This window comes from Falco biarmicus, chromosome 9, assembly GCF_023638135.1.
Source record: "Falco biarmicus isolate bFalBia1 chromosome 9, bFalBia1.pri, whole genome shotgun sequence".
NCBI lineage: Eukaryota > Metazoa > Chordata > Aves > Falconiformes > Falconidae > Falco > Falco biarmicus.
In genome coordinates, this window is record NC_079296.1 from 32,270,545 (window position 1) to 32,298,242 (window position 27,698).

The following is a 27,698-nucleotide window of genomic DNA, read 5'->3' on the forward strand; positions in this document are numbered from 1 at the left end:
GGCCAGGGAAAAGTAGACAAAGTTTCACACTGCAAGTGGAGATTATGCATGCAGTTTTGTGTGTGCTTGCTTATGTGTGGGTCTGACACTGCCCTTGTCCTTGCTCTTAGTTAAGTCTAGAACAGCAGCGCATGAATTTCTGGAAAAAACATGATGTCTGTGCCCTGTACTTGGGGAATGCAAGAGCATTTACCTCTTTCCCAGAGCCTTCTCTAAACAGGCCCTTTAGGAAACGGCTGTGATTCAACATGTAGAGATCTGAGAAAACAGGACTTGTATCCTGTAATTGCCCTGGCATCTACCACAGCCTGACCTTTCTAAACCTCTGCGTCTTGCATGTAGGAGAGTGAATACTATGTATATATACTCAAGAATACTCAAAATATGTATTTTAAGGAAATAGATGGATTTGGTGGGAGGAAGTCTGGCTGGAGATTGATGATAGCGTATGGAGGTTTTTGTGTCTAAGGGTCTGACCCAAACTTGTTGCAACTCATACTGAAGAACTCTGGTTTGCATTGGCCTGTGTCCCAGGATCAAATGTTCAGGTCAGAAGAAGAAAGGGAAATGGTCACTAGCAGAACAACACGAGGGAAGTTGGACAGGTGTCCTGCAGGACACATGTTCCTGCTCAGCTTTTCACAGCTGAGGGGCCTGCAATTGGCTTGCACTTCTTGTTAGCTGGATCATTCTTGTGTGTATTTACTATGATATGCAATATTGAGAGTTCGTCCCCTATAAGCAGAGAGGCTGAGAGATGAACAGGCCGTGGACACTTCACTTTTTCAGCTATGATCTGGATTTGGAAGTTAGCTGAGAAACTTGGTGGAAAAAGTTGCTCTTTCATGGCTTTCCAGCCTCTGTAAGTGCCCTGGAAACAGTTTGACAATGCTGAGCCCCACACACCAAGCAGTTCTGCTGTGCCCTCTCATGACAGCAGGGATTATGTGATGAGATTACAAAGCAACCTGTGCAAAACCAGGAAGAGATTCCCTGTCCTAGAATGTGACTTCAGAGACACCCATCTCAGTGAAAATTCAAACAGATTAGAGAACTAGAAAGCCTTTATTCTGCAAGAAAGCCAATGTTCACAGTGATAAAGGTAAGTCACACCCATGCTCCAGGACATGCCCTCCTGACAGGATAAGGAGGGAATTTTCTTTGAAACTTTTCATGGCCCTTCAGCTCTGACACTGTAAAGCAGTTGTGTAGGCTACAGTGGTAAGGAAGGTTTCTGTCTTCTATTGTATAACAAACTGGCAGGGAAAGGAAAATTGGACTTCAGGATGCTTCTTGCGTATTTCATTCAGGGAGTTGAAACTGGTTGTAAAAGGTTTATTTCACTGAGGATTCAGCAGGGTTGGACTAAATATAGAAAGCAGCTATGGTTTGGCATGGTGTCTCCCATGAATGACAGTGAATGGAGGTTAGGAAGCCTCCTACCAGAAGTTATTATCCTCCCATGAATATAGCCCTAAAAACCAGAAAATATGATTGCTAGCAGGAACATAAGCAGTGCCTTAGGAAAACCAAGTCCCCTGGCCTTGTATAAGTGCATGCATGCATCCATTAAACACTGCTTTTGGCTATTGCTTGTGAATACAGTGTAACTCCAATATTGCATGCTGGTTTTTTTTCAGACCTGCAGGATTAACTGACTGCTGAGTGCATGATCTAAAGCTCCTTCATATCAGTGGAGGGCTTGCTGTTCCTTTGAGAAACCTTTGAATAGAATTTCCTGTCTGCTATAGGCCTGGTCTTATCTTATATTGTGTAGATTATGGAATTTTTTTACTGAATTCTTATTACCAAAATATGGTTAACTTGGATGCTATCCTCCCGAACTCCGCCACACATTGTAGGGTGCTAGAGTTAGGGTTTCAGAATACAATTCAGTGGCTGCTCTTTCAGATGGAGCACTCTCCTAGTGGCAGGGACTGAGCTAAGATCTCTGGGTCTTACAGCCTGAGCCCCTTCCATGTTGTCAAACATACCTGGTGCCAATAGTGGCATTCAGCAGCAGGTACCAGGAACTCCAATTTCCCTAAAGAGAAAGAGACAGTGCTTCATACTTGGTGATATATGTCTACAGTAGATCTGACTTTAATTACCTAGGCCAGTCTATTTTTAGAGTCTCCAGTGCTTCCAGTATTTTCAAGGTGCAAGAAGTACAGTGTACACATTTTAGTAGGAAGGGCAATGTATTTTGCATGCATTTTATTCTGTGTTTTAATTTTCATTCACCAATTTTAATTAAAGAAAAAGAAATAGACATGCAAAGCTTGCAGGATATGGTGGGGGATTTTCACAACAGCCAGTTTTACTGTTGACAACTGTATTCTGTCACATTAGCAATCCCCAGCTAGGAGGATTGCTCTTGTTGAGCTGGGCAGCTGCAAACTGTTAAGGGCAACTGTGTAACAGCGAAGAGGTGGGTGCCTTCAGAAAGGAATTGTGTCCCATAAAGTCAATGTAGCCTTTGTTTTGGCATTCTTGGGGCAGAAGATGCAATGGCAGTATAATTACTTAATCCAGATTCAGCACAGCTGCAGATAACCACAAATATAATCTTAACCCCACCTTCCTTGTGCGTAATGAGACACAAACTGGCTTAGGGCAGAGATTAGTTTGAAGCACTCTTAAGCAGGCAAAAAACTCAGCATGTAATTCTCGGTTTTAAAAATAATTTTTTTCTTCTGAGTCTGCTTGAAACTGGGCCTTCACAGAGGTTCACCTTCTCCTGGTGAGCTTCCCTCATTTTATGCCCTGAGTGGTAGCTCAAGAAGAGTTTAAGTTGACACCCAGATATTTCTCTTGCTCTCTGTTGGCAGGGATCTTTGGACAGCGATTGGAGGACACCGTACAGTATGAGAGAAAGTATGGGCAACGCTTGGCCCCACTGCTGGTGGAACAATGTGTGGATTTTATTCGGGAACGAGGTCTTACAGAGGAAGGGCTCTTTCGGCTCCCTGGCCAAGCCAACCTTGTCAAAGATCTGCAGGATTCTTTTGACTGTGGAGAGAAGCCCCTTTTTGACAGGTGAGTTGACATCACCAGATTCAGGCTGGTTTATCTGTGGCAGGTAAAATCTGGCAGGAATGGCCCTGCAGAGGCTATCCTCTTTCCACACCATTCTTGCCTTAATTTAAAGTGCCACTGGGGCTTTTTCCTGCATGGTGTTGGCTATGGAGGTCTTCATTCAGCTTAGTGCTTGAGCAGAGGGAAAAAATTATCCCATTAATCTAGATAGGGCTACTCCAGTGTTTCAGTTTCAGCAAATGTTGAATGAAATGCATTGCTAGATTTGGGTGTGCCATACTCAGCAGTTGGCGGGATGCCACCATAGAAATGGATGTGAAGGAGGTAAACTAAGCTTTTACTGCTTTCAGATGTTGTATTCTCCCTTGCCACAACCACAGCAGATCTACCCAGGGGCAGTATCTCAGCTCTGCTCCTTCCTTTGTCACCAGGCTTCAGAATAGTCGCCATCATCTCACACATCTTCTCTGGCTGTTATGCATGCAACATATAGAATTGGCCAGCATGTCATAACAAAACACTTTCTGACCCTAGAAGAATTCTTGGCCAAAATGATTTTTTTTTTTTTAATCTACAATTTCAGTAGCTGAGATGGAACAGTTGTCTCAAAACTGAATGTATCTTTTGATTTTCAACAAAACTTGAGTCAAATGTTTCTGAAATAAAAACGGCAATTTTGCATTTTTCTTCCTAGTATAAAAATGTTGATGTAATCACTCCTCGCCTGGTACACAGACATGCTAGCTGTCTTTTTATCCTACTAACCATGCCAATATCAGGGAGCAGCAAGGGTCAGCTGCTCTGCAAAGCAGGGTGAGCCAGGAGCCAAGTGTGGTAACAGACTGGCAGAGGCTGTGACACAGTCCAGTGATCACCAGGCAAGTCCATATTGACGAGGCAGGTTTGAGATCTGGCTAAGTAATCTGTCCATGAGCCAGTGTCCCGGTCCAGATCAACAGGGTCTGTGGCCAGGCACCGACATGGCTGTAAGGCAGTGGGAGTTGTAGTTCAGACAGGACAAACAGTAGAGGCTCAGCTGAGCATCAGCTCCCACGGGAATTGTCAGCCCTGGCTCAGAGCACTCCATCCAAGGTCAGCAAGGGAAGAGGGGCAGCTCTTGAGCTGCACTATCTCTGCATTGACCCTGAGTACAGGCAGTCAAATCACCAGGAAGGTGCATGCTTTCAGGCCCCTTGCAGCCAAATCCTGTCTGTACTTTGCAACCAACATTTCCTTCCCCATCTCATATGTATGTGCTACCCAGGGTGAAGGCTGGCATAGTGCCAACCTAAACAGTGCTTTGAGAAATGGGCCTTGACTCTAACAGAGATCTTGAACTCCAGGCATATTTGCACCCAAGGCCATTGTGTAAATTTGACCCAATCACTATCACAGGTCAAAAGTGGGATCAGATTTGTGATCTTGACTTGGACACCTGGCTCCATTTCTTGCTGGAACTCACTAGTACCACTTTCCCAGGTGATGCAGGGAGCATCTGATATATTGCCAGCACATTAACCTAAGGAATCACTTCCCCTGGAGCTGCAGCCAGTGTAAACATTGCCAATAGCATCCCTGCTTACTGCTGCAGGAAGAGCTAGCACTCTCCTGCAAGGGCACCAGTGTTTGGTCTCATCCTGGGAAGAATATCCTTAGAGTTTATTTGGAACATTCTTCTAATTCTTCCCTCCCCTCAGCTTCCCAGACCACCCATCCTCCTTTCTTTGATTCTTAACCACAGTCAGTATTTGCTCTCTAAATGGAAGTGTCAAATATTTAGAGATATTTTCATGAAAAAGTAAAGTTTGAAATTGTCAAATTCTCTCACTTCATCTTTTCTTAAACAAAATCTCTGTATTTTTAACTGAATGTCTGAATGTTCTAGTTCAGAATTACGATTACCTTAATTCATGTGAAAGTGAACAAAGTTATTTTGGAAAACACTCGTAATCTGGAACAGGAGAATCTACGGAAAGAATTAATGACAGTTTCACTTTCATGTTTTACCTTAATCTAAACAGAGCCTCCCCCCAGCATTCTTAAAGGATAAAGCACCTTTATTTCCATAGACATTTGCACTGGCTAAATAGATCAGTGCTAAGTCTCACCTTTAACAGAGGCAGTAAAGATCTCCACGAAGGAATGCCTGCCTTTAGGGTAGTTGATTTGAAATGTGATAACTGAAGGTTCTGTACAGAATTAAAGGAGGCAAGCAGAGGGGTATCTGAGTAGTGTGGCAGCTGAGAGTCCCCCAGAAATCACCTTTTTCTCTTTCCACCACGTCCACTGTGACTTGTAGGCCCAACACTAGTCTTTGATGTGTGTAGTCACAGAGAGAGATAAGGGAAAGCCAGTTCCACCCTGGCTAAGTGAAATGCTTTTCCTCCTAACAAGCATAATTTTCTCTATGCGTAACTAAAACTATCCATGTATGGCCTGGGATGCCTAGGCAGTGGCAAATATTTTCTGCAAGTCTGAAATCTATATACTTGTTTCCAAGTCGGGTACACTGAAAAGAATATTCTTTTTTTTCCCAGTTGCAGTGAGTGCTCTTAGCTGCCTTCTGTATCTATGGTGATCTTAAAAATGTTAAAGCCTGCCTGCCCCATGGTGGATCAGGTCTTTGGGATGACTGATAATTAAAATATTTATTTTTAAAATGCTTTTCCAATTTGGGTTTTAAATGCATATGTATGTTCTTATGAAAGACAGGTGTTGCTGTTTTGGAAGCACGTACAGCAGCCTGCTCCTATTGCAGTTCCATACCACTGAAAATTTGGCTGGATTTCACATGGCCTTGTGGATGAAACACTAACCACAGCCAGTGGACCTGAAACTTTTGTCTGGGCTTTGCTTCTGAGTGCTAGTCATCCACCATACACCATCCATGGCTGAAACTCCATACTAAAAAAAAAGAATAAGGGTACTGTCCTCATTTGCAAAGCATTTATAATCTCCTGTAAAAAACCACTATGTGGAACTATGGTATTCTCAACTATGATGGAGCTGTTTAATAGGAACAGCATTATCAGGGTTAGTAGCAAGTGGCAGCTGCTGGCAGCTTCCTATTGTAATTTTTCCTGTTTTGTTTTAAATGTGTGTTCCAAAACTGCTTAAAAACATACCAAGTAGAAGAGATTCAGCTCTTAGAGGTGAGGATGTGAAGTTCTGTTGCCCAATGGTTACTGGTATGTTTTTCTCAGAGTTCTTAAAAGACCGTCAGGGCAATGGTGGGTAGTGAGGAGCTGGTGACAGAATCTATTTGAACTTCCAATGATCGAAACCTTTGAGGAGATCATCTGCAAAAATTAACCAAGTTATACCAGAGGAGACTTGGAATGAGGGAGAGGTATCGCCATACATCAAAAGCAGAAATTGAAAGGAAAGAACAACAGGTGCATCTTCATCATGGCACCTGACACCTCAACCCCAACTTAAAGCAGAGAGAGAAGAGGAAAAAGAAGTTCCTGGAGTGGGAAAGAAAAGACAAGTTGATATCCCAGCATAACACATGGGCTAAGAAATGCCAGATAACCCAGCCTGGGGAAGGAGATGTGACCACAGCCATGCCACCATGCCAAATCACAATAGAGGGCCTGGAGGAAATATAGCTTCCTGCATTTTTTCTGAATGACTGACCAGGACACCTAGGAGCCTAGCCCATCAGACAAACATGGGTGCTGTCTGGGGAGCATATCAGGCAGGAGGGATCAGTGAGAGGATCAGAGGTTATGTGTGATTGCATAAGGATCCAGAGCTCTGTTGTCCAGTGCTCTGTGATCACTGTGCACTTTGCTGGACTGCATTGCTCACATTCCTGATCCACATTGACTGAGGAACCACAGCACCATTCTACCTTAAGCAGTATCCCTTCCACTGCCCATATTGCCTGAGATGCATTTGTATCTTGACAAAATGGGAGATTTCAACTGTTCCTAGGTAGACACCCTCCTGCCTAGTACAAACATGTGGCAGAACAGCTTCCTTACATATGCCTACTTTGTCCCTGTCCCTAAGAGGGACCTTGATGCACCCCAAACGAAAGGCGTCGACCTTTGGGGTAGTGTGGGTTTCTAAATTTCCTTCCCTCTTCTCTATTGCAGCAACACAGATGTTCACACTGTGGCGTCCCTCCTGAAGCTTTACCTTCGAGAGCTGCCAGAGCCTGTCATCCCCTTTGCCAAATATGAAGACTTTCTTTCTTGCGGACAGCTACTCTCAAAAGATGAGGGAGAGGTCAGTGATCCTTCTAATCTGCATTCTTCTACCTCAAATGTTGTTCCTAAGACTCAATTTAGTACAGCTTTCTTCTTATCACTCTTCAGTCCTGATTCAAATCAATGAAGTTCCTGGGAATGTTCCCCTGAATTTTCCTGAAATCATGAATTGGACATTAATATCACAGACTCCTGCTTGAAACAGGAATTTTTTGAAGTCTTTAGCCTGGTGCTTCTTTCTTCTGAACAAAGCTGTTCTGTATCATAATGAGCAAGAGATGTAAGGCAGGATATCTGGGTTCCTTTCCCAGCCTTGCTGTTAACTCATTAGCAAGCTGTATGAAGTCATTCCCTTTCCCTGTGTTTTCAGTTTCATGTATCGGAACAGCATGTTCTGCTTCCCAAGTTTTTGGTGGATGAGGCATTGATCAGTGTGATGGTCTTTGTATTTCTTAGAGGAAAGGCACTGCAGAAGGGCAGGCTATTATATTATCCCAAAACAGGGAAAATAATGCTAAGAATACTTTGCCAGAACCTTCTTACGATGTTCCTCTCTTTGGTTTCCAGGCAAGGGAAGGGGCTGACAAAAACCTCCAAGTCTGTGGCAATCATGGAAATTTTGATTCACTGCTTGGGAGGAGCAGGATAATTTACAATATGATTGATTGATCTGTTTCATCCATATTGTTCCTCTTGTGGTGATGCCTGAGCTCCTTGCTGACTGCAAAGGCACGTTGGATCTGGTCTAATGTGGGTGGAACTGTGCCACCTTCTAAAACAGAGATTTAAAGAAGCTGTAAAGGTTGTTACTAGTGTCAGCTAAAGAAGCAAAGGCCTGAGGGCTTGTAAGTCGTAGTCCAGAGTTCTGTCCCTTTTCTCTGTGTGGCCTCAAGAGCATGCTCATATCTTTGTCTCTGGTGGGGACTGTAAAAGAGCTTGGGGTTCACCTTTAGTTCAAGTGGCAGAAGACTCTGCGGCAGAAGTCCTTTATGATGCCCATAGGAAGATGCTTGCTTGCTTGCATGCATCAAACGTAGCATATCTGGTAATGTCGATTTTTTATGGATAAAAAGCAAGTTTTCCACTATCTGTACTCACATGATGTATCCTCTAGCCAACTCTAAGAAAGCAAATTTCTGTACATGACACAGTGTATTACTGCACATGGATATGCATTTGCATCCTAGACACAGCCACATCAATGTGCCGGTGCACTAGTGTTGTCTTTTAATAGTATAGGTACGTGCCTACTAGCTCTAAAACTTGCTCATTTTCTGCCTTATTCTCAGTCAACTCCGGCATCTCTGCAGGGTACTATGCTGCAAACAGCACAATGGTGGATTTCACAAGAAATGGCAGCAATTCTAAGGCAGTGGAGCTGGTTTCATTTTGGTCATGATATGTGCAGACTGGGAAGTTTTAGATCCATTAAGCACTATTGCACAAGAGTTAGAGATGCTGCCAAGTTGGGCAAACATAATTGTGTATCACTGCTCAGCTTATTAACTATGTAGTTTGCCTGATTTTGCCTGCACAGGCTGCAGCAGTTTGGGAAGCAACATCTGTGTTGGTTTTGTGGGAGCAAGGCCAGACTCAAATGACTTGTAGTGCAGTATTCTCTTTGGATTAGAAAGGTGATGAAGAGCACTAGATAGTCAAAATGAAGGCTTACAAAATAGGCTACTGCTGATAGCACAAATTTGTCTTGTTAAGATGCTGTTGTAAACATAAGCTTCATCTATTATTTTTTTTTTGTCAGAAAAGTCTGGAACCTCAACAAGGGCTGTTTACTTTTTCAGAAAGGAAGGTGGAGTGCATACACCAGGGGTGGAGAGGCTGTACGTGCACAGTAGCACGCGGAGCAGAATGTAGCACAAAGTCATACTCAGCCTGTAGGGCCTGATTCACCTCCCACATAGAAAATAGCCCTACTCAAAAATGTGGTTGCATTGAAATCATAATTTTTTAGCACAAAATGATAAGCAGGGAATTTCAAAATCAAACGTTTCACTTTGAAAAAGTATTTGGAAACAAAATAAAATATTATTGTAATTTGAAGTACTATTTTGTTTTTGTTTTTCACTTGGAAGTTTTGAATGAGACTTGGACTCAAAATACAATTTTCTTTAGTTTTGTATACCTGCCCCCCCCCCCCCCCCCCCCCATAAAAACAGAATTACTTAAGGCAAAATAGCCATTCAGATAAAATTGTTGGCATCTTATGCTGCTTCATTGTGGCCATAGACAGGAATTATTATGTTAGCGTGGCCTAATCTCCATCTGCAGCAAAAAATACTTCAGCACTGCCCTAGGCTTTCCATTTTCATTCAGACTGCTGTTCATCTTCATTCTGCACCCAAGTAATCTCTGGTGTGGGAATGCAAACAGATACATAACAGAGGCCTTTGGGTTGTGCTGAGGCTTCCAGGTATCTCAGCAGGACTGCAGTGTTAAAAAAGATCTGAGTCTGATCCCAACTAGTTCGGAGAAGGGATTGAAAATGAAAAACAATTTTACAGTAAGAATGAATGACAGATCTTCATATCTCTAAAAATTCATTTGAGTCTGAGCTGACCTGACATGGTCGTATTTTAGCCTCCACCGCTGCCTGTACTCTAGAGATACACACAGTAGTTCAGTGGGCTAAGCATATGGGCTTTGAATTTTTAAAGAGGGTCTGAATTTGGGTGAGCATCTGAAGTGTTGCTGGTTTTCCAGCTCAGCTAGAAGCTCCTAATTGGTGCTGATCTGTTACACACATTGCAAAATCCTTGGGTTTGGGATTATTCCTTGGAAAGCACGCTTCTGTGGTAAATTAGACATGCAGCATTTTCAAGGAGGTAAGAGTTATTACTGCAAAATACCATGACGAATGACAGTGCAGAGCCTCTGTTGCTTGCTAGGCTGCAGCCATAAGCATGAACAGTGCTATTTGTTAATAACACAGCCGTTTTCTAGCTTGCATTTTCCTTTACACTTCTGCTGTGGTGTTAACTAGGCTTAGCCTTCTGCCACCTGTTGGTGAGGCGGTTGGTGGTACAGATCTGTGGCAGACCTGACAGATGCTGCTGCAGCAGTAGAGAGCTTTTTTTAACCTGGCAAGTGTTTGCACCGTGACAAATAGGAAGATACTCTCTGTGTAACACCACGTTTGTGATTCCTCATGACAAAGTAAGGATGATAAATTTTTAGAACCTTTTTTGTTTCAGGTAGCACCTTGAACCTTTACGTTATGTTTCCAGCTGGTCACAACTGCCTGCAGTTTCTGTTCCAAAGCCCCTTCTTCCATCCAGTGGAGCCATAGTATTTTAACTCAGAGCACTTGAAATACAGTGCAAAAATATAATCCCGATTTCTGTATTTGAAATAAATCGGGTTACAGAGCATAATTCAACAGGGAATTAGGTCTGTTAGCTCACCTATTTCTAGTTCAAACTCCTCACTTGAAAGCTGGATGACCTAAACAACTGACCTTAACCTTCACATCAGCAGCAGATGACCTTAATTCAAAAGTTTTTAGAAGTTTAAAAAGAGGATTGAGATTTTTAAGGGACTGGTCTTTTCTTAGTGTCTTCATTGTTGTCACTGTTAAATCAGCATAATGTTTAAGCTAAGGCATTAAAAAGGACTTAGTGCTTCTAAGAATTCTTCTTAAGTGCCTGGGTTTTACTAGAGGGCTTTTTTTTACGTTGGGACATATAGAATAAAAAAGTGTCTATACATTAGGACATTAAGGATGGAGGCAGGAATACAGACTGCTTTCTGGATCTTTCTGACTTGTGTGGACCAGAGAAATCAGGAAGATCTTGCAAAAGGGTGGCCAACAGAATTCCCTGCCTAACAGCACTTAAAAAATCAAGGAAAGTTTGAAATGAATGTTCAGCTGCACTTCTTTGGCTTGGAACCAGCTGCTTCTGGAATTTCTCCACCATTAGTTAGCAGCTATCACTCTTCCCAAACATGCTTGGGTATCTGTTTTCCCACAAAAGGCTTAATTGTCTTTAAAAATAAGCAAATCTCCAGGGCAACTGCAGCATTGACAAGAGCAAGCAAATGATGCTTGGGACTGTGGAGGGACAATAGCCTTCTGAGTCAGAAGTTTTAATTAGGTGATTTAAGTAGCTTCAGGGTTTAAGTCATTCCTCCAGCAGATGTCTCATCTTACCTTTTAATGTAAAGGCAGAAATTTTATGAGGAAGTATGTCACAGGTCAGAATGACTGCAAATGTAAGCAAGTAGTTTAAAAGGAGGTAGTTGAATTGGAATGTCATTTTGCTTTTTAAGAAAAAACTCTTTTCTGCTCAGTTGAGCATTACTGCACTGTATTTATCCTACACTCAATGCCTCAATGTTTCAAATAGTCCAGGTGCTGAAAAGGCACTTTGCTGGTACATTTATACCAATGCCAGTGGGCAGACTTTGAAGGCTAGCAGCCCCTGCTAATTGAAGGCTTCTACGTCAACCATTAAAGCTGACAGGAGAATTTCCACTCAATTTGAGAACTGAATAAAGTTCTGGACATTGGGGTTTTGGTAAGGCACAACACACTGGATGACACCTTTTATAAAGCAAAGCCTCCTTACATTATCATTTGTTGTTCAGAGTTTTGACTCTGGAAAGAGGACTTCATAGTACTGAAGAAAAAAGTCATGTCTGCTTTGCATCACTTATATTAATAGCTCTCCTTGTTTTTTCTGTTCCTCAGGGTACCCAGGAACTGGTTAAACAGGTGAAGAATTTGCCCCAAGCCAACTACAACCTCCTCAAATACATATGCAAGTAAGTGAAATTAATTAACACTTGGAAAAGTCACCAAGTTTTGTGAGGCTCAGTCTTATATGCAAATAATATACTCTGAAAGTATGAATATTTAAACATCACTTACATGTAAGTTACTGCTCCTATAAAACATGTGGAGGTGAAGGAGCAGCCTGCCTGAAGGTCTGTCCAAGAGCATCAGCCAAGCAAATTGCTGTCACCGACAGCCTTGGCAGCAGGCATGAATGATACTAATGTATTATTTCAGAAGCACTTAAAAGAACCAGTAAAGAAAGGCATTTTTTACAAGTACTGCACACTTGGAAGATTTATGACACAGGATGGGTAGCAGATGCAGTCAGAATAGCCAGTCTGTCCTCAGCTCAGGTTTAGAAGTGGATTGGGAATGGCTTCCTCTTGGAGCATCAGGGACTCTGCAGCCTTCTCTCTCCTCACCTCTCTGCTGACTCTCCCAGTTTTTGCAAAGTGGGCTGGAACCTGTTTTGGGAGCTGGAAGGGACTGTTACCTTAGATACAATGTAGTGAACTTTATGTTGTATTCTAGTCTCCGTGGTAGTCAGTCCCTTTATGGCCAGTGGGATTTGCACTTCTAGAGCAGACAGTAGACACAAACACCGATATGAAGTCCATGAATTATTCAAGAGATGTCAAACCCTTCCCAAGTGCACACAGATAGCATTTCCTAAGTGTATTTTTGTATGCTTTAGAACATTTATTTTGCTTCACCATGTGCTTCTATAGCCATTTGTTTTAATGTCTGAGCACCTCAGAACATGAATGAAGCAGTGGAATATACGCATGTTTCTAAGTGAAGAACTGGGGAAAGGAAAAGCAAGTAGAATTTGCTTCTGACTTGGTGAAGAGAACTGAGGATTCTTGGGTCTCAGCACACTGCCTGCCACAGGACAAAGCCACAGAAAAAAAGGGGAATGCCTAGAAAAGTCATGCTGCAAGTAGCAGCATTCAAAAGTTTCCCAAGTAGTGCAGAATGACAAGGAAATCTTTTTCCTGCTGCCAAAACCCATCCAATCATCCAAAAAATAACAACAGTTTAGGAAACAATGTACACTTAACTTTTGAGGCCACCTAGTCCTATTTTCTGCTGTTGTAGGTCTGCATGTCATGTAGTCCTTTTTACAACTTGGCTAATTAGATACAAGCTATTTAGGTGTTTGTTACAGCCTTTCTCTTAGTACAACTCCTGCTGGGAGTTTGTTCCAAATTACAGAACATGAACTGTTAGAAACTTTCTGCTGATTTCCAGCTCATACATATAGATAGCCAGTCTGTCTGGACTTTTTCATGTGCTACCTTTGGCTTGCACAGTCTTTTCTTGTGTTGGTGTTTGCCCAGCTGATGCATTCACAAGAAGCATTTGGGTTACCTCTTTACCTGTATTTTGCTAATTCAAGCCACAAAGCTCTTTCCATAGGCTGCTAGTTCTAGGACAAGAAGATGAGTGAAATGTCTTTTTACCTCTTTTATATCTGTAAGTGAAAACTGGCAGAAGTCAATCTGTGTAATTGGAGAATTCCTATAAAAATGTGAAAGTCTGTTCTATCGTACCGATTTGAAGGCTGGATCCCTGGTAGACTGGTACTTTTGGCAGAAACCATCCGGTCCACTCTTGTTCATACACTAGGAGGGACCTGGGGTTATTACTTAGTATCTAAGCTGCGTTAGTCCCTAGAAGCATTTCAGGTATCAGAATTGTATAAAGATAGGACAAAACGGTTCCTGCCTCAGAATGACTACAGTCTGAGAATTGAGTGACTTACTCCTCTCCTTTGATTTTCCTGGGGGGGCTTTTCAAGGTTCCTTGATGAAGTTCAGGCTCACTCCAGCATTAACAAGATGAGTGTCCAGAACCTGGCTACAGTATTTGGACCAAATATATTACGGCCCAAAATGGAAGATCCAGTGACTATGATGGAAGGTAGGTACCACTTTTGTGAGGTAACACACCACCTGTGTTTTGGGGCTGTAAGAGTATTCTGAAAGGCATACATTCATTGGTAGCCGTATCACTTGACTGCACAGTCAGCAACAAGTCAAGCAATCCCTTTCATCAGTGCCTGTGAGGGGATGTACCGGCTGGCCTCTGTTATCCCACTCACCACTGGCCTGGGTGTCTCTCCTCTCCACTACATGGAGACCCCTGTGCCCTGTTGCAGGTTGTTATGTGAAACTCTTTTTGAACCCACTGCTGCAATGAAAGCTCAAATATTCTTCAGAAGTATCATGTTTAATTACCAAACTGCTACCATTTAGTACCGGTGCATTTCGGTGGTTAGACAGCTACCTGTAAAGGACATCCAGGTCACAATGAAGCAGGTACTCTAGTTTTTGCTGTGTCACAGTGGCTATAACTACATGTCTTAGAAGTGCTGTCTTCTAAGCAGGCTGCATATGGGTCAGAACTTCACAGAACTAAAAGAGTAAGTTGAAAATCACTGTTACTTTTGGATGTAAAAATCTGAAGCTTGAAAATTTTTACCTCCGTGTGGGTCAGGGAATGCCCAGGAGATGATCTCTGGCTGGCTGACACTAGGGTTGGGATACAGCCCCTCTCCCAGTTGTGGCACTGGAGCACTACTCTGGTGCAAGTTTTAGCAGGGTCTTTGCATTCAATTTTGTGTGATCCTGGCAAGCCTGCAAAAAGAATTGGTGGATCCATCCAGCATTAGGTATAGATGGAGATACTGTGCCCAGGATGTCTGAACCTGTCACTGCTCCCTGACTGTAGAGGACAGCTGATGTGGTGTTCTGTGTGATGAAAATCCTTCACAGAACAAGAGCGTTATCACGCCTTAGGAGCAGCAGTGCCTTTAGCTCTGCACAGGTGACCTCTGAAAGGCACTGCAGATGTGTGCCCCACAGGTGGCAGCTCAATGTAAGGTAACAGGCCAACTTCAGAGTATGGCCTGACGTACTATAGTTGTTCAAGGTCTTGAAGCCTGCCGCAGGGTATGGGCATTATTATTAAGGGTAGCTTTGAGACCTTACCCTCAAAGCAGGGAAGGCACAAAATTGTGGGGAGGAGAAAAAGGGAGTGCAGGAGCAGATGCTGGGTTATTCAGGATTGCAAAGGTGGGCATAGCGGAAACCTCCATCTGTTGAGTGATGCTGTGACTTCCCCTAGTGGCCAGCTGGCCGGCGTGGGTAAGGCTCTTACAACCTTGGCCAACCACGTGCTTTTTGGTCAGTTGGTACAGATGACTCGGGCATTTCATCAGACAGTTCAGCTGATGGCAGCGGTGCTTGTACTGTGTGTAGGTGGCACAGGTGCCACATGCTGTGGTCTCATGGTCTCTCCTAACCATCATATAAAAATACTACGGTGACCTGACCTGGAATTCTGTATTACCACAGACCTGAACTGTAGAAAAATGGGGAACCCAGTGACAGGGTTTTTAGACTTAATCATTATACTCATAAGCAACAGCAATTGCAGTGTTTTTTTTTTATTGTTAGTTGAGGACAGAAGATTGATTAAGTAGACATAATGGAGAAGTAGAAAGACTCAGTACATTTTTTTTAGCTTCAGGGTAAGATAGGCCTGCTAAATCAACTGATACAGAAAAATACTGCTGCCAGTTCTTAACAAAACCCACTTTAATTACATCTCTTTTCAAATTTAACCCATGCATTTCAAATAGAAACATCTGAAGTTTGACAGCTAAATTATTACGAATGGCCTTATCTCCAGAGAGGTTTATTTCTGTCCCTGCTTCCGCAAACATAAGACAGAAGTTATAGGTAAGCTCAGTACCTCTCACTGTCAGGCCAAAATCTCATTATTAAATTCAGGGTCCTATTTTGAATATCTTCAAAATAGGAGCCTGAATTATTGAATAATAAGACCAAGATGTGTATCTTGGTCTTATTATCTCAGATAATACTTAAAAGATAGAATTACATATTCACTCTTTTTAAAATTTTCCTCTTTTGCAGAAAGTGCTCTGTATTAGGTTTGGTAAGTGGTGTTCTCGATTAGTTCATAATGGTCTACCCCACAACTGGAAAACAATGGCAACTCATTTCTGTGGATTTAAATAATTTTAAGTAGTTTCTGTACTTGCTGCACACTTTGTGCAGGTGCATGTATGATACAGATGTCATACTTTCTGCAAGTTTCTCTATACACTTATAGCAGAAGGCCTGAGCTGAAATTTCTGGTTTTTCAGTAAACAGTAGCTCTGGGCCTGTTAAGACTATGAAACTGGGTGCAACATAGTTGGTGAAACCTGCTGGTTTTGGAAGCTGGACAGAGAGGTGCTCCATCCCAGAAAATAGCTTAGTGTGTTCAGGTACGGCATGCGTCTCAGCACAGGACTATGCTGTCCTGCAGGGATGCAAACACTGAGACTGATGCTGGCTCTAAACCCCATGGCTTGGTGTGGTACAGTCATGCCCTTCTTTTCAGGTGTCCTCCTCCTCTGTCGTCCTTAAAGGTGTCCTTAAGCAAGCCAATTTGTTAATCATTGCTAGTGATCATGAGCTGGACTGACAACTGCATCCTTCAGTCTCGCATGTGCAGCAAAGGGAACAATTCCTGTCTCTGGCAGTCCTGTACAGAAAGGCCCAGAGCAGTTGTTTATGCAGCACATGGTGGTCACGGAGGCCCCCTCACAAGGAGCTCATGTGGCACCTCACAGGCCAGGGGGTGAGTGGCTGAGGTCTTCCACATCTCATCAGCTGCTTGCCTTTGTTTTCTCCCCACAGGTACCTCACTAGTTCAGCACCTGATGACCGTGTTGATAAGCGAACAGGGGCGAATCTTTGCTGTTCCTCAGGCAGATGTGCCTGGGAGCCAGCTAGAAATCAGGCCTGTGCGCCAGCGCAGCACTGTGGAGTGGATCTCCGAGGAGGATGGGGAGGACGGCAGGTCGGAGAACAGCATTCCCAGCCCCGCCCATTTGCCTTCCAGCAACGCTGTGTCACTAGAAGCCACTCCTGGACCTGTGGTGAAAAACGCTCCCTCAGAGCACAGTGGCAAATTGACTCAGCCTGCCACCGGCCCCAACAAGAGAGGGCAGACGCTGCCTCCGTGGAAATACTCCTTCCGCCAGCAGGGAGCACGGTCTGTGAGTCCAAAGCTGGGCAGCTCATCCTTAGATATCCCCAACCTCTCCTCCAGCGGGAACTGGTTGATGAATGGATTGTACTCTCTCCGGGGCCATCGCCGGACAGCCTCTGGGGAACGAGTTAAAGACTCGTGTTCTTCCCAGAGACTCTCTACTTACGACAACGTCCCTTCGTCCAGCCTCTCCCTTAGCACACACAGTATGGCCAGCACCACATGGTCCACATCATCATGTGAAATCTCTGTGCTGGACTCGGTCAGCAGCTGCCCAGCCTGCCGGGCCAGTGACTCTTCTGCTTTAAGCTCTCTCAAAACCGAGTGGATGACTCAGGGCTCACTGTCTCAGGGTGAGGTCAAGACTGCAGACCTGGAGAACAGCACTGACAGGTTTGAAGCCTGCAGCAGCAGCAGTGAACAGAGCATCCTGGCTGCAGCTTCCAGAGACTCTGTCAAATGCTCTAGGGCCCTACAGAGCTTGGTGGTGGAGCTAAAGACAGAACTGAGCAAACAGAGGACTGAGTATGAAACTAGTATCAAAAGGTAATGTCACCTGCAGGGGGGACAAGGAAGTTGCCTGAGCATTACCCCTGTTTGAATGTGGGTGTGGGCTACTCAGCGTATCAGGTTCTCGGACCTGGGGTTTGGGAGACAGCAGGTTTGGTTCTGCTCTTTTCTCACTGCTCTCTGAATCTAACTTTACCCTCTCTGACCTAAGAGAGGATAAAAAAACCCGGAATTTCTGTCACACTGGGAATTCCAGTATTTCACTTTTGGTGTTTTCACTGGAAATCAGAACTGTACAGGCAATACCCTGGTCTGATTTTAGTGCCCTCAAAGCAAACACCTTAACATCTTGGAGGGAGGGATTGTGACCCAGGGTGGTCAAGCCCTACCAAGGAACTCTGATGGTCTGTGCGGGTGTGGAGTTTTGTACCAAATCAGTCTGAAACCAAGGGCTTCTTGTTCTTCAGGAAACTGATTTTGAGGTGATTTGGGGGGATGTGTGTATGTGTGGTGGTGTTGGGACAGCATCTCACTATACCTTTTTCAGCAGCCCTTTTGTGTTGAACTTGTCTAGAAATCTTGCTTTTGATTTTTGATGGACCTGTAGTGGCCCCTTGCTTATATGGCCAGCTGCTGGCACACAGCAGCAGTGAGGTGCTGCTTGTACAGCAGATACATGAACTGTGCAGTTCTTTGCTCACTCTGATGTTTAATGCACAACTGCAACTGCCGGTGCCGTGCTTTAGATCTGTGCTTAGAAAAATTCTTCCCAGTTTTCAGAAGGGATGCGGGTGAGGGCAGGGGCTGTATCAAGTATTAATAACTAGAAAGTTGTATTTATTAATTTGTGTGTTACTGTACCAGGTTTTATGAGTGTAAGCGCTCAATAGAATGACTTTCAGGCAAGTACTCAGGGAAATATGCACATGAAATATTGTTGCTTAAATGAATTAAATATGTTTTAATATACAGCCATATGCAAAACTGCACACCATACAGTAATACAGAACAATCTGGCCTGGGCTCTGCAGCACTGTACTTTGCCCTGAAGAAGGGCTGTAGTCTCATTTCCTACCAACAGTTGAGTTCTCAGCTTTGTGTGTTAAGGCGTTAATACTCCTTCCCTTGTTAAAACTTCGGTAGTGTTTACATGCCTCAATTTCCAGTCTCCCAAAGATGGTCCTGGAAGCACATATGAGTGTTCATAGGGATTGTATAGCACAGCTTTAGGCTATGTTTGTTGCCTCTTTTTTCTTGTTAGAAGTAATTTCTGAAACATGTATCTGAACTGTGATCTCTTCCAGTGGGCCAGCTGTTAAGGTAGGAATTTCACTTGCTACCTTCCTGCTTTATTTTACGATTTCCTACGGTGGTGTCTTGCCAGCCTCTGCAGCTTTTCTGGCTCTTGCATTGTAACACCTTGGTATGTGATGCTGGAAGGAGAATCAGGCCACGCTGCAGTTTCAGTTCTCCCACCTAACACCACAGAGTGGGAGAAAAGCTTACCCTCGCCTTGTTGTCTTCCAGGTAGAACAGCTGATAATACCACCAGTTGCTAGCATGGTGTGATTGAAAATAATGTGAATAAGGATGATAGCTCATGGCTTATTGGTTTTTTTTAAAATGCCCTACTGATGCAGAATGGGAGGGAAATGAGGCTATGTACCTTGCATTTAATTCTGTGGAGCTGCCCTGGCAAGCCTTGTTGCGGGGATACAGAGCAATAAACAGGAAGGAGAGCAGGCTGCAAAACTTGGAAATGTGTATGTGCACATTTTACCTGTTGCCCGGGGCAAAAGATGACTTTCCGTCTCTTACCAGTAAAACTGTTCCAATGGGGCCTTAGCTGTTGACACCAGGGGCATCCAGGAAGACTGTTCTTTGTTCCAGCTGTTGAGCAGTTCCAGCTGCTTCAGCTCTTAACACCTGCTGCTCCCCCTCAGCGGGACGGGGCAGAGTGCACTGTGGCTGGAGGGGAGGACTATAACTTGGCCAGGTCTCACAGGGCAAAGTAGCTAAAAGGAAAATGCCTAATGAACTAATAGTTTCATAAAACCAGGCAAGATGCAATCACTGCCTTTTTGTATTAAAGAGGATGACTCCAGCTGCTCAGGATTACAGCCTGAAGGATCTTGCTGTCAAGTCTAAGAATTTCAAGCCAAGTTTTTCAACTCTCAAAAATTTTGCAATGTTTTTACTATATCTGCAGCAATTTACATGTGCAAAAATATGTTCCTTTTGAAACTGCATGAAAGCCCGCTCCGGTGGAAAGACAGGAGCTAACTAGCAAAGAAGGAAGGCTGCTTAGCAGGGAAACTTTGGGATGCCTCACTAGCTTTATTTTATTGAAGATAATTTAGTCCCCAAAAGTAATAATTAGTTCCTTTACAATTGTGTGTGTGCTTGTGTGGCTTGCAGAACGTTGTGTGTGTAACAGGGCATGATTTAATGAAGGAAAATAAGCTTTTTGTTGGCACTTATATAAGTGGAGGGAAAGCAGAGTCAGTACCTGCCTGGGGCAGAGGTAAGGAACACTTGCTGATGGAGAAGCTGTTATTTATCATCATCAACAGCCCATTTTCTCTCTCTTAGTCAGAGGGAGGCAAGTTTTATGGCCTTCCTGTAACCAGCCTGTTCCAGAGCATTTTCTCCCTCGAGGTTAGTATAATTATCAGGCATTCTCTGTTGAGTTTCAGTAATCCATGTTTACCACCTTGGAATCTCAAGAAACTGGAAGTATCTTGGAGACAACTATTATGTTGTGTATGTAGAAACACAGTAAGTTAAGTACTGTGACCCTACATAACTTAAGAACATGGACAGCTAGTCTAGGCTTCTGTAGCTGACCCCTAAACTTTGTGGTGGAAAAATTTAATTGGTAGCTCTGCGCTGTAGGATGTAACAGAGATGTTATAAAGGGGGTGCATAAGGAAGCATCCTAGCTTCAGGAGAGTCTTCTTCTATTACAGAAGACAGCTGCTACCTGGGCGATGAATGTCTGTCTTCATCAGGATGGGCAGTTTTTTGCAGACATAGTATACATTTCTGTTCGCTTATCTGTGCAGCAGGTGGTCTGCCAGACTTGACCAGCATGCCTGTATGTGACTTTCCCAACAGCTTAGAAAGTTGTCACAACGTTCACATTGCCACCCTTAGCTGTGTGTGAAGGAAGTTTAAGGGGATGCACTGCATTGCCTGCATAATTGCCTCTTGGTGGTCACAAAATGGAATGTAGACACTTCTGGTACTGTCACAAAGATCCTTTGTTGTTGTTGTTGTTGAGTCTGTAGCATGCCCTTCTTGACTGTCGTTTACTTTGTCTAAAACCAACCTATTCACAGTCTCAGTGGGAAGCCAGGCACCCTAGCTTCACCGTTGGGTATTATACCGATCAATGAACTGAAGAGGTGGGGTGGTATCTTTTTGTTTTTCGTTTGGGTTTTTTGTTTTTCTCCCCCCCCCCCCCCCCCTCCTCTTTTTTCCCCCCCCCCAAGTTATAGGGTAGACATTTTTCCTAGGAAAAGCCTAAGTTTTACAATCATATTCCAGTGACCAGAAATTCCTGTCTGGATTATACTGTCTCCTGTGTATTAACACCACTACTCCTGTCTTACAATCAGGAAATGTGATGGGGAGGACAGCAAGTGATGTGCCTTTGGCACTTGTTTCAAACCAAAAAAATATGAACTTTGTTCTCTGACGTCCTTAGTGAAAAGTTCTAAGGCTTGCATTAGAGCTTTGTGCCAACTTACATTTAAGATTTGTTCTTCAGATTCTTCCTCATATGAAATATTGTTTTTTGTAAAATCTTGTACAGTGTGAAAAAATTTTATTCCCCCATCAGTCAGTGGGGGACCTTTACAGAAAATACTGTAAAATGGATGGTAAGGAAGGACTGAGACCTCATGCCTACACCTAAGCTCCAAGGACGTTTTTCTCTGTATTGGATCTCCACACAGGAAACACAGTATCAGGATGAAAACAGAGGTTAGAAGATTATTTTGGAATTACATATTTGAACTCAGCCTTACTGAGAATACATCTACTCAGATATTCAGTCTGTTGCCCCAAAGTAAGCACTGTTTAACACTTGAGCATATTCTCTCAAGATACAAACAGAGGAGGCTTCAGCTTCCAAGGAGGCTCTGTCCTTAAACTCAACATTAATGACACTGCCATTAGTGCCCTCCTCTAAAACTTTCTCTTAGAATGGAGATATTTTAGCTCTAAGTGGAACAGCTTGTATCTATGATAGCTATCAGCAGTACTTATCCAGCCACTTAAAAAAACCTCTTTTTTTCCCCCTCCTTCTCTTCTTTGGTTTTAAGAATTGAAGAAACAAGTGCAGACCTGAGGAAACAAGTGGTTAGGTTAGAAGAAGAACTGGACCAAGAACGAAAGAAATACACAATGCTGGAGATAAAGCTGAGGAATTCTGAACGTGCTCGTGAAGATGCTGAGAAGAGAAATCACCTCCTGCAGAAGGAAATGGAAGAATTTTTTTCAACGTTAGGATGTTTAACTGTTGGGAGTCAGACTGCTAAAGTCCCCAAGTAAAACAAGCTAATGGTACAGTATGGAAAATTCTAATTCTGACAAAACCAGTGAAAATGCACATTTTGTTCTTGTATACTCATGTATCATGAGTAATTCTACAGTGACACTTGCTCTGTTGTCTTTACATGTGCTGTAGTATTTGGGCCAGCTGGGAAAGACTGCTAAACATAATGCTTCAAAGTTTAGATGTCAGATTACCAAGAAACAATGGGCACCCTTTTTATCCACAAATCAAAAGATACCATTATCCATAGCTGTACCGCTGCCACCTTTGGACTTACTGCACCATCTTTCACCGGCACAAGGACAGTGGAAGTCCTGCAAGGTAGGTGGGACGGCCAGAACCCATGAACAGGCTGAGCCTGGAGCTGAGGGCCTCCACACTTGTGCTTGGGAAGGCGGCGGTTCCAGTGTGTCACCACATTCAGTGTGGTTTGCCATATGGATTTAATAAGGTGTTTTTTCTCCCCACTTCCTACATAATTTTACCCAAATTTCTTATTCTGTAAAGTTGCATTATTTTATGAAGATAATGTGAAAATGAAGTCTACAAATGAGCTGAAGGTACCAAAATCTTGAAAATTCACTAGAATTGTCCCTGACCCACCAAATAGTTCCTGTGTTTCAGAAAGATGCAACTTATTAAACTGTATAATCAGATTGGCCACATAAACTCCATAGAACTGTAAATATACACATTTTGCTCTAGATATTGGGGGTGGGGTTGAGCCAAAATCAGAGCAGTACTACCTGCAAGAAAAAGTCTTGTGAGTTGACATGTACTAATCCGACATCAAGGTAGGAGAAGAAAGATTCTTATCATCAGAATGCATCCACCTGCTGAGTGTTTTTTATCTATGAAACTTCTATGGTAAGAGAAATCAGTGCAGCTGGTGGGGTGGAATGCTAGGGAATCTATCTTTAACCTTTCCCAGACAGTTTACACTTAGCTGCCTTGTACCACTTCTCATGATGCCAATTGATTATTTTTTTTGTTAGTTCACAGGGAGGTGAGGGGGCAGCCCAAGTACTGCAAACAAGCCACCAGCCTAAGTTCATTACTTCTACTAAAGAAAAATCATTAGAATGAAGTTGCAATTTCTGGTAACTAGCTGCCAGGGCTGAATTACCCCCTTAAGGGACTGCTCTGAGAAGTTCTGTGTAACATTCATGGAGCCTGCACACAGAAAGTTGTTTCACCAGATTCAGCCCGGCACTCATGTACGGCCCACTCTTTCTTGGCACCTATCTTTGACAGCTGAGGCAGCCTGGGCGTCTCAGAGGAGAAAGATTTTTAACGGAAAAGTGCCATGACAACATGAACTGGCTAAAGGGAAAGTATAGAGCGTAGTGAAGGTGCCTGCTTCAAGTATTTTCAAAAAATTACCTGAATCTGTCTTTTCTTACTAGAGAAGAACTCGCTGTTTGGAAATAACCTTAGAATGGGTTTTTCAATATACCAGCAGATAGTACACCTTTCGGTATTGACCTTCTCCTCATCACCTCACAGACGTCCAGGTATTTCATTATTTAACCATCTAGAAGTTCACTTGTTTTTACCTCACTGTAACGCTTCTCCTTCCTATAGAAATGTAAACCATTTGAAGTGAGCAAAAAGAAACATTTTAACTTAATCTTTGCTGGTTAAGACATGTCAAGCAAGGTGGTAAAGTAGTTCATGTGGATAGGTTAATTCAGTTTTTTCAAAACATCTTCCCTTCTATCCAGCTGCACTGGATCCCTTACTATTCCTGGTGTGAGGCAGTGTGGCAGGCACGCAGTGTTCAGCAGGAGCTGCCTGCCACCTGCAGGCACTAGCATCACCCTCACCCCTTTTTTCCACCACCTCCACCTTGTATTATTACCGATAGTCACAACTGATCCTGCAAGGAATATGATAGCCTGTTTAAAACAGCAGCATTAAAATGCATAATGGGAGAAGCAACTGTTGTAACAATGATTTGGAGCTGCAAATGCATAGTGTGTTAGGTGGTATCGAACACCCTGCCAGTCATCACAAAATAAACCTGAATATTAGAGGGGCCTGAACTGGACTGTAAGTAATTCTCTGCAATTAGAACATCAGGACTGGTAAAAAGAAAGTTTCTACTAAGGCATTCAATCCAAGTAGTAGTAGCAACCAGGTTATTTTAATGCCCTCTTTTATTCCTTCCCCCAACATGGGTACCTTTCCTTCACTGTATCCTTCCCAACAGCCCTCACCTCTCAGATGCTTTACAACGCATTCTCTCCTGTACGGATCAAGTGCAGACCACTCCCTTCAGTTCTAGCACACCTACAAGCTGAAGAACTGAGCCATGCTGACTGGGAGCCTTAAAAACATAGATGCAAGACAAGCACTAAACAGGACAACTGGCTAACTCTCAATGAAATCAAATGCAGCTGGAATTCTACAGTAAGTATTTAAACTTAGGTTACTGCTACATATAGCAGAACTACGGAACAAACCCACCTACCCCAAGTCTTCAGCTGCTGGACAGGATCATCTGTCAGCTATGTAGCACTACATAATCTTAATCTGCCATCCAGGATAAAATTATTTCTTCCTTTTTCAGTATCACAAATTAGTGATCCTTCATTCAATCCAACTAATAGAATTCAAACCAACTAATAGAATTAACCATTTCCTGGTTGACTGTTGTGCTCCAGCAACACTATTCCTCTCGTTCATGAGGAATACATTTCAGGTCCTTTTGAACATGATCCACTGCAGTAAACAAAGCCTGCAAGAAGCTGCAAACTACCCAGTTCATGCTAAAATGCACCACGGTAGGATATTAATTCTAAAGCTTAGCAATGAGAGAATAATGTTCATTTTCCATCATGTACAATTACACAATAAATTGTAACACGCTTGTGCTGTCCTACACCACCTCAGGGAACACTATGCCCTTATCTGAGGAAGACAAGACACGTTCCTAACTTCAACTCCTGTTTCTGTACTCTGTTTCCCACTGCTTCCTTTGCCAACTTCACAGATCTCAGGGAACACTCCTTATTTTGCAGACTTTTTATTCATTACAGCCCCCGGTTTATAGTGCCAGTTTTCTTAGCAAGCATTTACAAGATACAGGTTCGTTAGTATTAAGACATGACAAAGGCTCCTGGAAGCAGGTAGATACATTTTTACCATAGCCTTACCTGTGCAATCCTCCCAGCCTGGACCATTCCCTTCCAGTATTATGCAGGCAAAAAAGTGTAACAAAAAAAATTCGGTGAATGAAACCCAACACAAGCATATGCTTCAAAATAATATCTGAAGCCAAACAGCAGCATTACAGCATAACAAAAAACTGCTGTAAGTCTCCATGGCATTTCTAACATGAAAAGGAAAATTAGTAATGATTGATAGCTTATTGAATTATCCTCATTTGCTAGCAGTTTCCATGCAAGCCAGCAGCACTATGGAATACTTCAGTTCTGGGCCTAAGTTGCCCACAGACAAAGCCCTGGTAGAGCTAAGACGGCCTCAGGGCTTGCTCTAGTATCAATACATTACTTGGAATCAGCTGCACTTCATGCTAACATATGCAAATAAAAAAAGAGCATTTCTGAGCCTCACCTCATTCCTAGAAGAGCACCCCACAAAGAGCTGGTCCAGAGAAACAAAGCAGGCTGCACGGTACTGGCCACAGTCACGCTACCTTTCCCTTAAAACCGTACACAAATACAACGTAGCAGCACGCAGACAAACACAACTCAAGGGCATCCTGAGTGTTTGTTTAAAGAAATGCTGAGACCCTGCTGGAAATGAAGGCAGTGAAATGCATTACATTAAGATTCAGCCCCAGGGCAGAGGCGCCAGTGCAGCAAGTGCTCCCGGCACGGCACCTAAGTTACCAATCCAGGAAGAGCTCTCCGGCAGTCCAGTCCTTTAGGCCCCTCAGACTCAGTTTTGAGGAAGATTTTCCTGAGGGCACAGGGACTGGCCCCTCCTTTCATACACTAGTCGGCCCACAGCTTACCTCCTGCAACACAGGGTCGCAGCAGCTGTATTTCCAGGAAAAGCAGCGGCCAGAGTTGGCAGCAAGGAAGCAAGAATAAATTCCCAGCGGTCGGAAACACACTTGGTATTAAGAGCCTGTGGCAGATCCAAAGCCCATGGAAAGGAGAAATGGAAGAAACGTCACTTGGCCCACACATGAGCTCACACACAAGACAGGACTTTTAAGTACCATTAAAAAACCTGAATTCGCAGGACAGGACTGATACTAATAAGACTCCAACTGCAGCCTTATTATGAAATCCATGAAATCCATTCCAACCTAGCTATGAAGAAACACTAAATGCATAGTGGTCAAACTTTTTTTTTTCTTTTTTATTTAAAATATCATTATAACCAATTGACATACTATATAACAATGTATACATTCCAGTGGTGCACATGTAATGACCTATGGCATGAATGAGTAAAAAAACCACAATGTTCTCAGTAATGCCCCACCAACAGCTTATTTGGAGGGAATAAAGGAAAAGCAGGAAAAGGTATCAAATGTGAGGAAGAGAAAAAAATAAATTACAACTTTCCCCAGTATTTTTAATGGTGTATCTTCCTCTTCATATTTCTTGGGACAAAATAAAATTAAGAATATACTTCAAAGGGGGCAGAAGGAATGATAGCATTAACTAGGGGTTTTTTTTCTCAACTTTAGTAATAAAAGCTAAAGAACTCTCAAAAATAGACTAGATATTGGGCCTACAAAAGTAATTCATCTGTATGCAAAGCTTACCAAGAATTATTCCTTTTGTAAAATGTAAAGGATGAGCTGACATTACTAGTAAGCTATTTTTACCTACAAAACCAGACTACAATAATAAAACCACCAATTTACAGCTAACACAATATTCTAGATGTACATTATTGTACACAAGCTATATATTACACATGAACATCTTACGTGAAATATATAAGAAACATACTTACTGATACTGTCCCAACATTGGCCAATAGGTCTATTTTCTAAAGGAAGTGTATTTTTCTATTCACATTCAGTGTAGTTCCAATAGCAAGGGTTAGCTTTGCTTGCTTAAGAAACGTAGAAAGTTCATGTGAGGTAGTTCAAGAAAACCTAGCTTAAATTTTTAACTGCAAAAGTAGAAACACCATGTGATCTGATTCATAACACATTTCTGTAATGCAGAGATCTCTGAAGAAGAGAAGCAAGTGAAAGAGGTCACTTAAAACACCACATTTATCCAGTGCCCTTAACTAAGAATAAATTAAATGAATTGAAAATTTGGGTAGGCAGTAGTGTCTCATCACATTTCTTCATTAAAACCCTCATTCCAACCCTACTGAAAAATGCAGACAGCTCTCCTTCAACTCCAGTTCTCAAACTAAATATGTAAGAACGACAACACTGATAGCCAAATAAAACGGCACGGACAAGCTGCTGTCCACAGCAAATAAAAACACACCTAGAAAGAGTAATTCACTCCCTTTAGCAGCTTGAAACAGTAAGACCAACTGTAAGCTGAACCTACTTCTCCCCTTT

At 42.9% G+C, this 27,698-nt stretch overlaps 1 protein-coding gene across 11 annotated transcripts in view; it reads left to right on the forward strand.

The window, feature by feature from the left end:
• The window catches only part of ARHGAP22 (Rho GTPase activating protein 22), a 151,545-nt gene extending 124,102 nt beyond the window's left edge, over nt 1-27,443 (forward strand). For 6 of the 11 annotated variants that reach the window (XM_056352682.1, XM_056352683.1, XM_056352684.1 and 3 more), the window contains 6 exons: nt 2,832-3,039; nt 7,143-7,275; nt 11,962-12,035; nt 13,850-13,971; nt 16,761-17,661; nt 21,954-27,443. In XM_056352682.1, coding sequence (XP_056208657.1) covers nt 2,832-3,039; nt 7,143-7,275; nt 11,962-12,035; nt 13,850-13,971; nt 16,761-17,661; nt 21,954-22,182 — 1,667 coding nt within the window. In that variant the 3' untranslated portion in view covers nt 22,183-27,443. The remainder of the gene's footprint in view (nt 1-2,831; nt 3,040-7,142; nt 7,276-11,961; nt 12,036-13,849; nt 13,972-16,760; nt 17,662-21,953) is intronic. The other 5 variants (XR_008824080.1, XR_008824077.1, XR_008824078.1 and 2 more) reach the window with 5 other exon arrangements.
• Nucleotides 27,444-27,698: the final 255 nt, after the last annotated feature.